Consider the following 12,584-nt stretch of genomic DNA (forward strand, 5'->3'; position numbering starts at 1 on the left):
GTAGTGCTGCACACAAGTGCGGCACGTGGTTAAAGCAGCAAAAGCAAGTGGTTAAAGCAGCAAAGTAAGTGGTTAAAGCAGCAAAGTAAGTGGCTAAAGCAGCAAAGCAAGTGGTTGAAGCAGCAACGCCCTACCCTCTCGGGCCTGAAGCAGCCGCGGATGCAGCACACGCAGCAGGCGATGAGGCCTAGGGCCACGGCCACCACGACGGTGATGATGGTGACCACAATGCCCACAGCCAGTTCGCCGGTACCGTCTGACGAGTCCATCACAGCGTCACACTGGACCTCCTTGGCTCTGCAAGCAGAATTTCAGCGTGTTCAGTAACAACTGACAAGGAAGATGTGTTTCAACGCTACGGGGAAAGCACAGACGTACGCAAAGCGCACGCACGCACGCACGCACGCACGCACGCAAAGCGCACGCACGCACGCACGCACGCACGCACGCACGCACGCACGCACGCACGCAGCAATATAGGAAGGCAAGGGTCTTAACCAGTCAATAGTCTGGTCGGATACCCTACGCTGGGGGAAGGGAGAAGGGGGAGCGAGAGAATGGAGAGAGAAGGTGTAGATACGTGCACGGACAGCACTTAGTTAAAGACGCTCGCGCAAACCAGAAGTTCTGAGAAATCATAAAAGTGCCTTCACTGCCTTCTGAGCCGATGATCGGTCGGGACGGTGCTCTAGTAACGTCTGTTCACACAGAGGACGATCATCTAATTTCCTCAATGCGTTGGACAAAGATTGTCTTTGTGCTTGAAATTGAGGACAATGGCACAATAAGTGTTCCATGTTCTCTTCGCATCCGCAAACATCACATGCAGGACTATTAGCCATTCCAATTAGTTCTGAGTAGGCATTCGTGAAGGCAACTCCAAGCCATAACCGACACGGAAGCACACAAAAGCACGGACACGGACACAAAGACACGGACGGAAGCAGATAGCAAGAAAGCCAATGGGCAAGGTGAAAGAATCCCAGATGCCGAAAGTTAATTACATTTTACACAGAGATTCGGGAAGTGGATTTGCTATTACCATTGAATTGGTACTTGTTCGTAAAAGATAGTTTGAAAAGAAAAGGGCACTGAGCAATAGTGGGGAATGTTTCTGTTACAGTGTCAAATGTCCTTAAAAGCTTTTATGCCTTTCGGCGGTCTGCAATTGTAACATTTTACGTCTTCCAGCGAGGTTTAAAAACATATAGAAAATAATTGGGAAGGAAAACTTTGAAAGCCCGCGCACTTATGTGAGTTTACTTGGTTGATGTACCGGAAAGTTGTGAAATGCACCGCTGAGTAAACGTTAAGGCTCTATGTTCTGAATGTCCGATATTTCAGAAATGCATCTGAACTTTGAGCCCATGCTTGACTTTATTGGAAGGACGCCTAATGCGAACGTTATCAAGTCGCTCATTGCGACTTTTTCGGCGCGTTCACGACAGGCGTTCTTTAAATAACGTCAAGCATGGGCCTAAATTTAGGATGCATTTCTGAATACGGGGTTAAGTAATGTTCCCGAGGAGCGTCGGACGCAGGTCTTCCTGGCCATGTACGCAGAGTACAGATCGCACTGAACTGTTCTGGAGTGAAGGTACCGGTTCGCTTAGTGATGACAACAGACTGTTCCCGCCCGGCTGCTGTGTGTATCCTACAATCGCGGTGTACATACACTAGTTCGAGTAGAAAGGGTAGTAAACGTCACGCTCAGTCTATCTAAACCTCTCACTATGGCGCTGGCTAAACCAGGCGCTTTTCCATCGGTCTCATCTTGCGCACAATGATGATCAGAAGCCTGTAACGCAGCTGACTGCGTTCCTCGTGGCACCGGCGTTGTGACACGTCAGGCATCTGCTACTGCTGCCCAGCAGCAGTTTTCTAGCGTGCCGAGGGGCGGGATGTCGTCTCAGCGTATAGGTAGTGTCCCAAAGCCGACGTCTACACAACGTGTTTCCGGCTCCCATGAAATCGCTTCCGCTGCATTAACCCAGCAAAAGAATAGCCTTCGAGAACCGCATTGTAAATCCAGAGGGTGCCACCTATTGCGTAGAACTAAAGCCCCTTAAGCTTCCTAAGGTAGTGCCACGCTTTGATGAATGCCGCCTCCTCCTCGCGCGCTCTGGCCGAGGCCGACGCCACGTCGCTATTGGCCTAATAGCATCACGTGGGCCGTGGCGCCGTGCATCAGCGCCATTTTTGCTCGAGAAGAGTCTACGGGGTGGCGAGGAGCGCATGTTGGCACCGTTGCTACGCTCGAGCAGTGTAGGCGGAGGAAGGAGCGTGAGAGAGAGGAGAAACGAGGAGGAGTGAAGGCGGAGGAGGAGAGTGTCACTACTTTACGAAGTTTAAGGGCTTTACGTAGAACGCCGCGCGATACGCTCGAGCGCAAAGTCGAACCTTGCTATCGCTTTCAATGTCTTCTTTTTCGGGAGAAACCTGTTGATTTGGCAGCCAAGCTCTCAGTTTCAACGTTCTCGAAACTGCACTCGTGTTGTCGGCATTAAACAGGAACATGTCGATCGGGAGTGCGCAATGCGTTTCCGACTTACTCTCGGCAAGGTGTCGCGCAGTGTATAGGCTTGTACATTTCTTGTCAAGCGATAATAGCGCTGTTGTCATGGCTGGAAGGCAGGCCGCAAATATCAAGTTCTCCCATCTTCGATTTTACCACGTGAAGGCTAAAAAATGGCTTGCGACACTCACCCCCTCCACCTCTACCCCAGTAGAGCTACTACTGAATAATATTCAAGGAGCAGCCTTGAGACCGAATGAATTATTTACCCATAAGTTGTGGCTTAGCGTCTCTCAGCCTACTTTGTTGCTGATCGATAATTTTCAAACTGGGAAGGATCTACGAAGCTCTGACCGTTGCGCCAAGAACCACACTGCGAATTACCCCATAATTCACGTGGTCATTAATTAGCACATCATTAGAAAATAATTATGTCTACGCTACTTAACCAACGGCCATGAACTTTTGCGAACTTCATCTTCAGTTTGACTGTATGGCCCGGTGGTATACGGCTCGTCTTTTAAGTGCCCTTCTTCTCCAGCGCATATGGCGCTGTTTAAAGGACGGGCCGCATATACATAAACCACGTATAAAGAGGCCGCATATAAACGGGTCGCACACGCAAAAGATCACCACATGTATTTTGAGCTGCTTACAAGCGTCGAAATGTTAATCTAGTTTTCCTCGTGGTTCACGTTACTCTAAGCAATGTTTTAACAACCTCGTCAGGCCAGGACGCAGCTGAGGGATATAATCACTTTTCGTGTGGGTTTTTATTAGCTACTGCTATATATGGTTAGGTTGGGTTAGGTTAGGTTTTCGCTTAGATAGCACTGCTATAGAAGGGGAAAGTGACATCTCAATGCACGTGGACAAGGTATTCCCGTCTCGTCACGTTTGTTATGGTAAAAGCCACTTTTCCTTGCCTCAACAAACCGACGAAAATTTATATTTCGGGAGTGTGGATTGGGCTTTTGCACGCTGAATCCCCAATTATCGTGTTATCACGCGTTATTGAAAACGCACTTGGCGGGTGATATTCGTCACCCGTGACGACGCAGTGGTTTAGATAAAACGAACGTCAAAGCTTCTCGAAAAGTCATGGCGTGTCACATGATCAAACCAGTTCCATAGAGTTATATCGCACGTATCAGACTCGATGTCCGGAGTAAAGACCAAGCGAAATATCCGATAAGGAAACACCAAATGCTTGACTACCATGTATGACTGTTTACTGATTGGATGTTCCTGTGGTTGCACATTCTACAGCGCTTCTAATGTGATGGTTGACCCGCATTTTTCAAACAGTTTTTATGGATAATATAGCTACAATAATGCCTGTTATTCAATCTTGCTAGTTTTGTAATTGCAGTTACTGTGTGTTTCATGAACGTGAATAAATTGCATAATATTTACGTCGCACTTAAGAAAGCTAGTTTGCTTGTTCGATTTATATCCTCCAGACATCTCTTTAGTTTCGTTTGTATGCATTACCTGCATGCTCTTATAAGCATCCACGAAACTAGTACATAAATACATTACCGTACTAAAATCTAGCCTACCTGTTAGATTTATTCTGTATCCTGCATTTGTATTTCGTCTGCGTGCTCTTTTCTTCTTCTTTCTTTTGCCCTTTCTGCATTAATTTCTCTCGGGATCAACAGTATATATAAATGAAAAAAAAAAGAAACATTTTACCTAATCACTTTCTAGTTATCTTGGAAAGGCTTAAGAGGAAGCTTCAGCTCGGGTCCAGCTCCGACGCTGCCTATTAAAATACACGTAAAACGCAAAAACACTTTTCTGAGATAACCCCTGGACTGATCTTAATGAAATTTATTGAATTTGAGGGAGAAATTTAAATTCTAGTGACTGTTGGAAGCAAAATTTAGATTCAGGGCTTGATTTCTGTGAAAAAAATTTTCAAATATTCAGAAGTTCTAAATATGTAGACGCACGAAGCTTATAAATTAATAGCTGTGCACCAAAAAGAGATATCGTGGTTCTGTGAACGCATCCACTAGATCAATCAAGGCGGACAAATTCGACATGTCAATTTATGTCTTACGTCAATTCGTTACGTTGTGTACAAAGTTCTGCAAAAGCTGCATTTCCATATTACTGATTAGATTAATCTGTAACATATCATTTTTGTACGCTTTAAATGTACTATCAGGTGCACTTCACAGAATTATGATAGCATTTTTCTTTACTGAGTTAGAGAGTTGTAAACTTGATAGTTTCGTTTTCTGAAAATTTTTTATTCTTGCCAATTTCTAATAAAACATTGACGACACAAATCGAAACTTCGGAACCATCCGGTCACTAAATTTTAAGTTTTTCTTTAAAGTGCAACAAGCCTCGTCAAATTTGGTGCAGTGGTTGGCAAGAAGAACGAATTCTCCTTTTACATGTATCTATATATAGGAGCACCCGAGCTAAAGCTTCCTCTTCAAGGCATTTTGAAATATAACGTGCAAGAGGTCTCGGAAGGCTAGCATCGTATATAAAGCCGAGACCACACGTACGCTTGCGGACGCGCGCCTAGCGGCTGCCGCGCCTCGCGAGGAATGGCGGTTTGCAACCACAAAGACGCGCAATAACGCGCGCTCACAGGGCTCACTCACAGACGCCCGCTTCGTACTTTGTTATCGACAGTATTTCAACATGCTTCGATATCTACAAACGTAATTGTTATATTTTTATAGCTGTTAGATCAACGCAAAAAGGAAAAGAAGAAGCCCTTTCTTGCATGATATAAATCTGCTTCACTGAGAGTTGAATGTTCCGCGCCGTAGCTGCGTAGCCAGGCGCGCCGACGCGAGGCAACCCAAGCGCGCGACAACAGAGAGGAGCTGTTCCCCGGGATCGCGCGCCGTTTCGACGCGTGCGAGCCATGCCGCACCCTCTGCGCATGCGCGGGCGCCTGAACGCGAGCTCGCGCGCGTCCGCAAGCGTACGTGTGGTCCGGGCTTAAGAACGTACACAGCCTCGCGCAGTTGAAATAAAAATCGCGACGTGGGGTTTTTACCGAAGAGCCGCAACTCACGTATGCTTCTCAAAGCTTTACGCCCTTGTCTCAGCTCGAGGTGACGAGGAGTCGCTGGCCCCGGCCTCGTCGACGACGTCGAACGTGGGACTGATCTCGATCATCGCAGCACCAACCAAGTCGGTCCACCATCGGTCGTACGCGTGCAAACGGAGAGCGCAAAAATGTGAACCCGACGACCGCCGACGCGAGGGGGAAAAGCGAAACCACACACCTTACGTCGCGCTGGCCTTCGACGCTGTAGGCGCACGGCGAGACGTGCGGGGATCGGTGCGCCTTGCCGCGTTCTAGGCGGGAAGAGGGGCTGCCCGCGCATGTGCTGCTTCTCACCAAGCCCCTGGGAAACATTTAGAAAAAAAAAAAAAAACCAAGTAGAAAGGATTATTGCCTCTGTATTTCACCAATAAAAACTAAATATTTTTTTCCTTACATTCTAGAAGGAAATTACGTCGCATAAGTTTTCTTCATGGTATAGTGGCTGGTTAGAGGAAGATAACCGATCTTTCACACCTTTGCTCTTTAGCAACAAGACAAACAAGAAGCACTGGAGCTCATATTTAGCAACCAATTTTTGCCAAAACTAAAGCATTCCAAGGCAGTTTCTTTTTTTCAGAGAGCATATAGCGGACTGTAATATACTTCCAGATGCAGTAATAATGTCGCCAAATTTCGTTCAGACTGTCGATGAGCGCATTTTATGTTAGATTTGAGGTTTGTTTTGCTGCTGATGTTTGGTTTCATTAGCTACATGATAGTGCGTTATTATTGTGTATTATTGTAGTTTTTGTTCAATCCTTAGTGTATTGTATTTATTGCGTATTGTTGTCTATTACTTGACTATTGTACCATTGTGTACCAATCGATCATCGTCTTTATTATCATGTACCTGCCCCTCGTGCTTGAGCCATGTTGGCGTACGGTGATACCGCTATACGTGGTAACACATTAACACCGAGGGCAAGAAACCCTCTCATTTATCTTCCAACTGGTTTTACTAAAACACTTTGCACTTATTAATTATACCTGCAGCAAATGTCTAAGCAGAAGTCTATGTGTGTGCGACACGTTTTAGGATATCATTATTTTACTGAGTGCTTTTTTACTTTTGTTGCACTATCTTGGCGTAATTTGGCAAACGCCACTAGAAAGGAAAGACGCACATTTAGACCTCGACTTCCCGGAAGATTATCTCAGGAAATTTTCTGTTTAACAAAGTGTTTTTGATTCGCTCTATACTCGTATATTAGTAAAACCTAATTCGTAGAAAAAGTGAACACAATGTCTCACATGATTTAACAAAGTTTTGGCCAGGAAAAGGTGGATAGATGAGATGTCACAAAGGAATCTACTATATACAGAACGCCTCGAAATTGATTCAAGTATTGCTACAATAACCGCAGTACCATGCCGGTTTTAGGTACATTGTCAGGAATTTGCAGTTAGTTGTATTTCTGCCACCCCCGCTTCCTCACACAACTACCATGTACACACCGTATGTATGTTTGAACAAGTGAATCAATAAAGAAAAAGAAAGAAAATTCAGACCGGCCATATTGTTTTTCTAAACTGTGCGTTGGACGGTATCAGCTTTGAAAGCTGAGCTGAGCGTCGACTCGGCTATATGGCACCAGCTGCCGCGCGACGTCACAAATTTTAATGCATTTCCTTGTCGTCTTGGGCCATTGTGACGTAAAGCAATTATCGAAACTTGCTAAGTTCAGTGCTTGGCTCGTTACAACGTAGTCCATCATTACCGAAAAAAAGACCCGACCAGAGGCAGTGAAAAAACCATGACGTCACTGCCATGTGGTGCGGGAAGTTCAAGGCGGCGTCGCCACCTGCCTAAATAGTCGTTCTGTCATTTGTGGCTTATGAAGCACCTCAAGGTAATATTGGCTCGTTTGGTATTGTACGTAGAAGAATATATCTATTAATACGGCTTAAATTGTTTCTCTCTTTAATGTCCCTTCAATGCGGCATATTGGGGTTAGTTGGTAACATCTTGTCCTAATTGTATGTACTGAAAGGCGGGGATAAACAGGTCAAAGAACAAACAAGAGCGTCATAACTTCCGAACGATGTCCTGCCCTCTGGCTGGGCGACGCATTCATTCCTTTCGTTAACGCGTCTCACAAGCGCGTCTCCCGAGGAACCTCAGTTGGAAGTTTTGCTCTCGCGTTTCTCTTCCCTCGTCATCGCCCTCGCCTTGGGCTACACACCTTCTCTAAAAGCTTGTCACCACCTATGCTGGTGCTCTTACCGCGGCACCTTGGACGGAGCGAACCAGACGGGTTCCACTTCCGACCGCGCGATCGCGTTCTGTCTCACGCGCGCGCCATCCCCAGACAACAGGGCTTCTGGTCCCTCACTCTGCGTTCTCACGCTTGGTACGTCTCGCAGCGACGCCGGTTTAGCATTGCGTGTTTTGCCTTTGTGCTCCTTCTGTTGGCGAGCAGGCTGATTCGCTTACGACTGCGTTTTTTCCGCATACTAAAAAGAAAGAAAGAAAGAAAGAAAGAAAGAAAGAAAGAAAGAAAGAAAGAAAGCCCTTGGGATGAAGCTTCAGATGAACAGGCCTCCGGTATCGGCCAGGCATCCTCCTCTAACGCCGTCCCCACTCTCCCTCCACGTGAAACCTCCCTTCGGGGTCTGTCGGTGCATTGACTCTTGGGAGTGCGATACCGCACATGCTTCACAGATCGACTCTCAACGCTAGTAGGCCTCGGCTTCGCAATGCAGTGCCGCCCTACTGTTCTTTTTACTTTCTTAACTACATAATATCTTGTGTGTGTGTGCGTGTGCGTGTGTGCGTGTGTGTGTGTGTGTGTGTGTGTGTGTGTGTGTGTGTGTGCGAGATCGTAGGGAGAGGCCTTCTTGCTGCAGTGGACAAAGATAGGATGATGATGATGGTGAGGATATACACACAGAGAGGGAAAGAGAAAAGAGAACCAGAGCAGCTAAGTGACTTACGATAACCTGGCCCTTCGGTTACCCTTCTTCTCGTTTTTTATCTCTTGAGCTGTTGAAGTCCAGCTGAGTGCCTGGTCTTGGTGGTGAGTGAATTTGTCGGGGCATCGCTATTGATGTTTAATCTGGGCCACCCGCAGATCGCATTGTGGTGGTGGCAAAACGTTTTATTTCTTTTACATGGGTGCGACCTCCCGGCCCTTATGGTAGTTAACATCTGGGGAGGAAGTGAAAGAGAACGGGGTTCCGAGGAGGGTGTGTGGTCAAAAGTACATGAGCAACTGTGCTTCTTGGCAGTAGTCTACGAGGGAACCCAAGGTGCGTTTTCTGTGCTCTGGTTCCCCACCTGGCCTTGCATCCGGGTGCCTCGTGAGTTCTGGGCAATCGCACACAAGGTGGAAGATGTCCGCTTGTTCTCTGCTGCTGCACCTTAAACAGCAGTCCGTAATAATCCGCGCAGCAGTTGTACTGGAGTTTCTTTTGTGGAGGAGCGCTAACCTCACCGGCGTAAGGGCAGTGCCACTTCGCGCCCTGCGCAGGAAGTCTTTGGTCACTCGCACGTATCCTTGGGGGATGGGGTCAGGTTCTTCCGGCAGCAGGCTTCTAAGCGCAGTCTTGCGTTGTGCTTTCGTCTTCTCTATTCTTCATGGTCGTAACTCTTCTTCGAATGGAGTTATATATGTACTGTTCGCGCGGTTATAGCCTTGCGCGAGGGTGTCCAATGGCTTCTGCCGCGCGGCATCATGAGAGCACTGATGTCCTGGAATCATGGTATGGTCCGGAATCCGGTGCAAGGTTAGCACATGTCCGCATGCTTGCAGCTCACGCGTCAGTGACCCAATCTTTCTTACGGTCCGGCTCTCTGCCCTGTGAGACCCGCACGCCCTGACGACCTCCTGCGAGTCTGTGTGCGAGTGCATATAGATTCGTGTCGGGCGTTCGCCCCCAAGGAATGCTTTTCTGGGAGCTGCTTCGATCGGTCTCCGCGTCTCTTGTAGTAGGTCGCCCATGAAGGACCTCTGCTTTTGTTGTGTTCTCCTAGACCCAGTACCAAGCTATAGCCGCCCTTTCACCGATTACTGCTGCGTCCGTATATAAGGTGTCCCAGTTAGCTTTACCCAAGTTATTCAACGAAAAAGAAAAAAGAAATGATTAATACAGTAATTATAAATAAGCAATATTAAAATTGTTCGACGGCAGGATTTGAACAGCGCACCTACAGCACAGAAGCTCGACATTGAAACGATTACGCCACGCACGCATGAACAAGTGGAACCGCTGCAACTAGCAGCGGTTGTGCTTGTTCGCAGCGTCTCGGTGCCTTCTGCAATTAAAAAAGAATGTATAGATCGCTTTGTAATTTAGGCAGTAGAAGGCAGACAAAGCGCAATAAACGAAGCCACAAGAACGTCTGAAGTCTTAAGCCCGACGATCAGACGAGTCAATGTACTTACCCGTCATTCCCATGGTGGCTGAACGATCGCAGCACCAGAGTTTCCTCTAGTAACTCCGGTATGAAAATTCTATGGTTCGTCGTTGCGACTCGGACGCCACCTGGTCAAAAAAGGGTGTTGTAAATTTATTCGAGCAAGAGGCTGCCAGTTCAGCAGAACGACAAAGGCGAGAGAGAGACTGCTTGATACGGCTTGTGCACGAAGTCGTCATTTGACGACGGCCACCTCTCGCACGGTACATGCCGCGACTCGCGCCACCTGCCGCTGCTCCACGGGCTGGATGGTGGAGACCGTGACAGTCCTCACTGTGCACACCTGCACCTGCTTCGGGCTGGGCGGAGCGCGGTAGACCACCACGGGCGACGGCCGGCGCTGAGGTCGAGGTGGCGGTGGCTGCCGAATGAAAGATCGGGTATTTTACATATGTGCGGTGAGGTAGAAGGGAAAGCAGAAATATATATATATATATATATATATATATATATGTTTGCCAGCTTTTCTTACGGTTGTATTGTAGGCTCCGTCCGTACAGCGACATCAGAGAGAGAGAGAGAGAGGTGCTCAACTTCGCGTGCCGCTACAGACCAAGACACGGTCATTTTTCAAACACTCCAGAAAGTCAGAAAGCTTGATGAACTGCTCATACGATGCGCTTGGTGTACGATAGTAGAAGCCAAACACCCTGCTTTTTTCCGTTTGCCAGCTCAGTCCCTACAAAAAACTGCCTCGATATCAAGAACTGGGCTTGCCACGCGAACGCGAAGTATACTATTATTTACAAGAATAAAGACACCTCCACCGTGAGAATTTGGATCGCACCGAAAACAGGGGTAGCTTGCCGAGAAAATTTCAGAATCAAAAGCAGAAGAATCCAACCATGACTCGGTGCCCAACATCACAGTGGACTTTAAGGTACGTAGCAGGCATTAAATTTTATCAATCTTATTCTCATTGCAATAACATACCGCGAATTTTTAGCCGCACAAAGTCCACACAAGCAAAAATTAATGTTTCCCTCGCGAATAAACGTTGTTTCGCACGAGTTTTCGAAGTATTTTCTTTTTTTATTCATCGAACTTATCGGTTTAACGCAATGATTAACGGCTCCATTCGACTCGCCCGCATGATGCGAATTAGTTCAGGGGAGGGGGTGGGGGAGGAGGAGGAGCTGCACACGTTGTCGTTCGCTTACGCGCAGGGCTTCGTTTACGAGTTCGAAGCATTCCCTGCACTCGTCGATGAGGTAGTGCAGTTTTAGCGCACCAGGTGCCGTGCCGGTTCCGCAACGAGGAAGAACTGGCACCGAACCGGCCGGAACTAGTTGACGAAGTGCATGGTCAATCGAATGCACCCGGCATTTACGTCTGGTCGCAGAAACGAACCGAATAAAACTCAAACTCCGGTTCACGCATTCTTCGGTTCAACGCAGTCACGTTTCCACTTTTGCAAAGCTGACTACTGTCTTGCATTTTCGGCGCACCGACAGTGAATGATGACTTTTGTTTCCGCGGCCTGTTATAGTGGACGCCGTGTTCTGAGAAAATATGTACGAGAGATGAATATGTTGATGTAGCCGTGCTGCTGCAATGTTGCGCGTTGCTTTAGACGCTAACATTATATCACACCGCTAAAGCGGATTGCTTCACCCACTTATGACACTTCTCACTGGGACTCCACGTTTGCGTAAAAACATTGTTAAAGTAAACCTCAATGTGGACAAGCTGATCCTTGTTCCGCTTGCTGGAACAATAATATATATACATTCTGCTATCGATTACGTGAGAGGTGACCTGACTATTAATTAATTAATTAATGTATTTATTTGTTTATTCATTTACTCATTTAGTTATAAAGGTGCTGCAGGCCACAGAGATTACGCGGGGACGTATGCAATAAATATAATAAAAGTCAGAATGACAAACTGCCTGCAAGAGCTAGGGATCAAGTGCAACATAAAAATAACAATGCCAGTGGAATAATGAATGTCAGTTTGACTACCTGTATATGCAAATACATAGACACTGCACACAATAACATATTTGGTGGAAGCAAAATATACAAAAAAACCTTCAGGAACGATTTTTAAAAAAAGTAGGGTGCGGGAAGCGTTGTTAGAAGCATAGCGCCCAGGCATCCAATTGATTCCAACTAACTAACTAACTAACTAACTAACTAACTAACTAACTAACTAACTAACTAACTAACTAACTAACTAACTAACTAACTAACTAACTAATTGAATACCTTCTTGCGGCAGCTCTGACAGCAGCTTTGCAAAGTGCGCTTCAACCAGCGTAGGCAGCAGCACACGACAACGATAACGATGATGACTGGGAAGACGACGAAGGCGATACTGTAGATGGTTCCGACCACTGCGACAGCATTGGTCGCTGCAGTCGGGGCCGGCGTAGTCACGTGACGGTACGTGTAAGGGTACGTGTACATCGCTCCTTGGTGCAGTGCTCTGCGTCAACACGGTAAATAATAAATGCAGTAAGTTTCCTGAAGAGTGCGACAAAATACGCTGCCTTTCGAGTTCATAACGCGAAAACATTAGCTGGCCATTACGCGAGAATCCGCCGGCGTGACCGAAAGATGG

At 46.9% G+C, this 12,584-nt stretch overlaps 1 protein-coding gene across 2 annotated transcripts in view; it reads right to left on the bottom strand.

The window, feature by feature from the left end:
• Nucleotides 1-9,963: 9,963 nt before the first annotated feature.
• The window catches only part of LOC126518049 (uncharacterized), a 44,657-nt gene continuing 42,036 nt past the window's right edge, over nucleotides 9,964-12,584 (bottom strand). For both annotated transcript variants that reach the window (XR_011890921.1, XM_055064798.2), the window contains exons 2-3: nucleotides 12,230-12,449; nucleotides 9,964-10,378 (exon numbers count right to left, since the gene is read on the bottom strand). Coding sequence is in view for 1 of the 2 variants with exons in the window: in XM_055064798.2 (XP_054920773.2) it covers nucleotides 10,193-10,378; nucleotides 12,230-12,449 (406 nt within the window). In the remaining variant the exon portion in view is untranslated. The remainder of the gene's footprint in view (nucleotides 10,379-12,229; nucleotides 12,450-12,584) is intronic.

This window comes from Dermacentor andersoni, chromosome 11, assembly GCF_023375885.2.
Source record: "Dermacentor andersoni chromosome 11, qqDerAnde1_hic_scaffold, whole genome shotgun sequence".
Taxonomy (NCBI): Eukaryota; Metazoa; Arthropoda; class Arachnida; order Ixodida; family Ixodidae; genus Dermacentor; species Dermacentor andersoni.